The sequence below is a fragment of the Cebus imitator genome, unplaced genomic scaffold (genome assembly GCF_001604975.1).
Source record: "Cebus imitator isolate Cc_AM_T3 unplaced genomic scaffold, Cebus_imitator-1.0 Scaffold722, whole genome shotgun sequence".
NCBI lineage: Eukaryota > Metazoa > Chordata > Mammalia > Primates > Cebidae > Cebus > Cebus imitator.
In genome coordinates this window covers 276449-281797 of record NW_016108037.1, presented here as the reverse complement: position 1 = coordinate 281797, position 5349 = coordinate 276449, and the positions used below count along the sequence as shown (strand labels likewise).

General features: G+C 51.5%; 1 protein-coding gene across 3 annotated transcripts in view; it reads right to left on the bottom strand.

Annotated features, from left to right (window-relative positions):
• Positions 1 to 487: 487 nt before the first annotated feature.
• CACNG2 (calcium voltage-gated channel auxiliary subunit gamma 2) overlaps positions 488 to 5349 on the bottom strand; it is a 137674-nt gene continuing 132812 nt past the window's right edge. For all 3 annotated transcript variants that reach the window (XM_037735084.1, XM_017519038.2, XM_017519037.2), the window contains 2 exons: positions 2742 to 2882; positions 488 to 1193 (listed from right to left, as the gene is read on the bottom strand). In XM_037735084.1, coding sequence (XP_037591012.1) covers positions 658 to 1193; positions 2742 to 2882 — 677 coding nt within the window. In that variant the 3' untranslated portion in view covers positions 488 to 657. The remainder of the gene's footprint in view (positions 1194 to 2741; positions 2883 to 5349) is intronic.

The window sequence follows — 5349 nt, the reverse complement described above, 5'->3', positions numbered from 1 at the left end:
TGAGCCTTCCAGGCGTTCCTGGGGCTCCCACCCAGGGGCTCCAGGGACCTGGCAGTGACTGCAGGCTCACCCGGCCCCGGGGCCCCTGAGTCTCGCCCCGACTCTTCCAGGGAGGCAGGGCCCGCTGGGGGTTAAAGGGAACAGAAAAGTAACTCTGCCCGCGTTAAAAAAAAAAAGTCACATAAACCCTGAAAAATACAAAGGACATCCTCTTTCCTTTCTGTTCTCATTTTTTTTTTTTGCTTTAATGTTATCTTGGTTCTCTTTTATTTTTTTTTCATTTAAATTGGTTTTTATTAAATGTTAAAATAATGGTACATGGGAAATCATGCATTTTCTTTTAGATTTATTTTCTATTTTTAATTTTTATCCCTCGCTTTTTTTTAAAGTTTGCGTTTCTTCCCTCGTTTATATTTTCTCACATTTCCTGTTGTTTTGCTTCTTTGTTCCTCTTATATTTGTTCTTTTTTTTTAAATTTAATTGTTATGTTTTTCTGTTTTTTTTTTTTTTTTTTTTTTTTTTTTTTTTTTTTTTTTGCTTTTGGAAGGTCTCCCCGCGGATGGTCTGGGTCCCCCTGCCCCGCCCCGCCCCGCCCTGTCCCCAGGGGCCGCGCCCTCCTCCCGGCTCCGCCCCGGCGCTGGCGAGGCCCCCGGTCTTCATACGGGGGTGGTCCGGCGGTTGGCTGTGTTGGAGTGGAGAGAGTCCTTGTTCTCCTTCTGGATACAGTTGTGAACCTGGAGGAAGCTGTTATCCCTGTCGGAGTTGTAGGTGGCGGTGGGCGTGGTGGCGGCCTTCAGGGGGTCCCTGCTGAGCGTGTACATGGAGATCTCCGTGGACGGCAGGGTGTTGAAGCCCTTGATGCCCACGGGGGAGGCGTCCCTGGAGTGTGAGGGCTCCGTGGAGCGCGAGCTGGAGCGGCTGCGGCGCTGGTAGCGGTAGCGGTAGCTGGGGATGCGGGTGATGGCAGAGGCCTGGAGGTAGTCCGTGGCGCGGGCCGTGGCCCGGAGCTGTTTGTGCCGGTCGATAAACATGTGCACGGCCAGCACCCCGACCATCTCGGCGATGATGAAGGACAGGGCCCCGAAGTAGAAGGACCAGCCGTAGGAGTAACTATTCTTTTTGGAGTCGCTCTTGGAGGGGTCTCCGGCATTGGCAGATATGTACACTATGATGCCAATAATGTTACTCAGACCTGCGGGGCGCAGGGTGGCGGAGGGGTGGGGGATCGGAGAGAAGAAGGTTAGTTTCTCAGGAGGAAGTCGGCCATGGGCAGCCTCAAAGCACGGGGACAGCTGTGTGGGCCTTCCCCCGTCCCTCGCTGCATGAACAGGTGGGCCGGTGTAGAGGGACATTGGCAAGCTTCCTCTTAACATGTTATCTTTCCATTCAGAGAGAGCCACAAGGGAAGTGCTAATGGAAACAGACACCGGCAGAGCCGGCGCAGAGAGGCATTCCTTCCACAAGGCGCTGAGTAACTAATAATAGATATTGTTCATTGAGCCTTTACTACCTGCTTTCACTGCTTGGTGCTTCCCAAGCAGGGCACAGATGAGGAAACCAGCACAGAGAGGTGAAAAAACTTGCTTAAGGCTGCACAGGGCTTCGAAGCTGGTGTAGCAGCGGGTGAAGACGGGTTCCTGGAGCCAGGGTTTAAAGCCTTGGCAAATTAACCTTAGTCTCAGTTTCCAGATCTGTAGAATGGGAGTAAGGATAGGCCTTACTCTTCAGGGCCATGAAGAGGGTTAAAAGGGTGAGTACTCTTTGTATTAGAGTATATCTAATACTAAGTGAGTACTCTCAGTACTTAGTACATAGTACTTAGTATATCACAACTCTTAGATATTTTTTTTTTTTTTTTTTTTTTTTTTTTAAGATAGAGTCTTGCTGTCACCCAGGCTGGAGTGCAGTGGTGCAATCATAGCTCACTGCAGTCTCCAACTCCTGGGATCAAGTGATCCTCCCACCTTAGCCTCTCTAGTAGCTGGGATTACGGATACATCACCATGCCAAGCTGATTAAAAGAACAAATTTTTGTAGAGATGAGGTCTTCAGGTCTCGCTACTTTGCCCAGGCTGGTCTTGAACTCCTGAGCTCAGGCGATCCTCTTGTCTCAGCCTCCCAAAGTGCTGGGATTGCAGGCGTGAGCCACGGCGCCTGGCCTGATATTGGTCATTCTTATTAAATGGCTCAGGCTATACCCAGGTTCTTTTTCTGGCATCTGAAGCGAATGTGACTCATCTGTCATGTAACTGGGCCCAGGCATCTGGATGTGGGTGCCTGCCTGGTCCCACCTGGGTAGGACAATGAGAGGAGAGTCCTCCCTTGGTTTCCAGGGTGGAACTGAGCATCCCATAGGGGTTTGAGTGCACTTGGGTGCCTCTCTCCAGCCTCCTCATGGGTTTACTTGCACCGGGAAGGGAGAGGGCCAGTGGGGATTGGCCAGGTACCCTGAAAGGAAGCGGGGATTTGGGCTTCCCCTTTCAAGTGGTGGGAAGAAGATGGGCCACTGGGCCAAGGGATGGGTATGGGGATGCTCCTGGAGGATTTTGTGGAGGCTCAGGCGTTGCTACAGGGCAGAAGCCCCCAGCACACCCTTCCCTCCCACAACACAACCTGGTGTAAGGCCTGGAGATGACTCTCTCCTTTTCTCTCTCTCCCTTCTGGCCCCTGGGCACCCAGCCCCAGCCCTCTTCCCAGTGGCGGGCCAGGACTCCAGCCCACTCCACTCCGTGGCTGTTACCTGCAGATACGAAGAAGATGCCGGCACTCAGGATGATGTTGTGTCGAGTTTTGTAGAACTCACTGGCTGCGATGCAGAGGCCACCCATGAAAAGCAGAATCACACTCAGGATCGGGAAAATGCTTGAGGCCCTCACGGCCCCTGTGGAACACGGAGGGTCGGGGAGAAAGAGAACGGCATGGCTATGAGACTGAGGCACACACAGAGGCAGGTGGGAGAGCAGCCCCGAGGAGCTGGGGGTTTATGGACACAGCCGTAGGGGAGAGGTTGCTTTGCAGTCCTCGGGAGGGAGAGACAGTGAGCAAGCCACTGCCCAGCTCACAGCCCTGCAGGGGCTCCCCGCTGCCTCTAGGGCCAAACTCCAGCACGCTATCAGGCACACAGGGCCCTGTGTGACTTGGCCTCTGCCCATTTCCAGCCCCACAGCTCCCAGTCCCCATGTTGTCTCGTCCCACCACAGCCAACTTCTCGGGACACGTCATTTCGTGCTGCTGGCTTTTTTTTTTTTTTCTTTTGAGACGGGGTTTCGCTCTTGTTGCCCAGGCTGGAGTGCAATGGCGCAATCTCAGCTCACTGCAACCTCCGCCTCCTGGGTTCAAGCAGTTCTCCTGCCTCAGCCTCCCGAGTAGCTGGGACTACAGGCGCACGCCACCATGCCCAGCTAATTTTTGTATTTTTAGTAGAGACGGAGTTTTACCATGTTGACCAGGATGGTCTCGATCTCTTGACCTCGTGATCCACCCACCTCAGCCTCCCAAAGTGCTGGGATTATAGGTGTGAGCCACCGTGCCTAGCCCCATGCTGCTGACTTTTGAAATACAGAGGTTCTTACTGGAATATGTTTTCTATTCTTCACTCAGCAAACTCTTCTTCATCCCTCAAAACCCAGCTAGAAGTCCCCTCTCCTGTAAAGCCTTCCCTGACTTCCTTTTTTTATTTTTTGAGATGGAGTCTCACTGTCACCCAGGCTGGAGTACAGCGGCGTGATCTCGGCTCACCACAACCTCTGCCTCCTGGGCTCAAGTAATTCTCCTGCCTCAGCCTCCCGAGTAGCTGGGAGTACAAGCTTGGGCCACCGCACCTGGGTAACTTTTGTATTTTTAGTAGAGACAGGGTTTCATCATATTGGTCAGGCTGCTCTTGAACTCCTGACCTTGTGAGCCACCTGCCTCGGCCTCCCAAAGTGCTGGGATTACAGGCTTGAGCCACCGTGCCCTGCTCCTTCCCTGACTTCCTTAGGCAAAGTTATGAGCTCCCTCGTCTGCACTTTGGGGCCTTGGGCATGTTGAGAGGCAGTGTGGCATAGTGGTTAGGTGGAAACACATGGGTTGGGTTTGAGTCTGACTGCAGCATTCATTAGCTGTGCAAGTTTGGGAAAAGTAAGTCACCTTTGTATGCCTCAGTTTCCTCATCTGTAAAGCAGGAATGGTAATAATGCCAGCCTCCTAAGATTGTTGTGAAGATTAAATAGGTTGATTCAGGCACTTTGATAAGTTTCTGGGGCCTCTAATAAACATTCAATGCATGATATTGTAATAAATATTTGTGTATATGTATGCTTCCACCATGAACCACAGGTCATGAGGCAAGGACTGTGGTTTTACAAAGAGAAAGTTTCTTCTCTTTACCCTCTGTCCAACGACACAGTAGGCTGTCAGTAGAAGCTCATTAAGTGAATAAATGTGGGTGGTGATGCAGAAGGAAGGAACAGGCACATTGCAAAGAAAACAAAATAGGCTGAGCACAGTGGCTCACACCTGTAATCCCAGCACTCTGGGAGGCCAAGGTGGGCGTATCACCCGAGGTCAGGAGTTTGAGATCAGCCTGGCCAACGTGCTGAAACCCTGTCTCTACTAAAAATACAAAAACTAGCTGGGTGTGGTAGCAGGTGCCTATAATCCCAGCTACTCAGGAGGCTGAGGCAGGAGAATTGCTTAAACCTGGAAGGCAGAAGTTACAGTGAGCTGAGATCACGTCACTTCACTCCAGCCTGGGCGACAAAAGCAAAATTCCGTCTCAAAAACAAAAACAGAAACTAAGAAGAGAAACAAACCCTTCCGGATGAGGACTGTCAAACAGGACCAGAGAAAACAGAGAATATTGTAACGAAAAGGGAGAAACAGACAGAAGGTGAGGGCTGGCGCTTCTGTAGTGGGGGTGGGTGGGGGAAAGGGGTGCAGGCGGCTAAGGGCAGAGCCCGGGCTTCATGTGTTTGTCGAGGAGCAGCACCTGAATGAGGACCCAGAGGTGTTGGGGAGCCCTTCATAATATGTCTTTGCAAAGTAAAAATTGTTTTTCTATCCAAATTCAAATAGGCAGTGAGTGACCTCAGGACCCAGCTCGTGTCCTGGGAGCCGTACGCCAGGCTGGAGGCAGAGCTGGCCTGAGGCAGGGGTGAGGGAAAACAGGTCTTCTTTATTATTATTTTTATTTTTTGAGATGGAGTCTTCCCCTATAGCCCAGGCTAGAGTGCAGCGGAGTGATGTTGGCTGACTGCAACCTCTGCCTCCCAGGTTCAAGTGATTCTCCTGCCTCAGCCTCCCGAGTAGCTGGGATTATAGGCGTGTGCCACCATGCCTGGCTTATTTTTGTACTTTTTTTTTTTTTT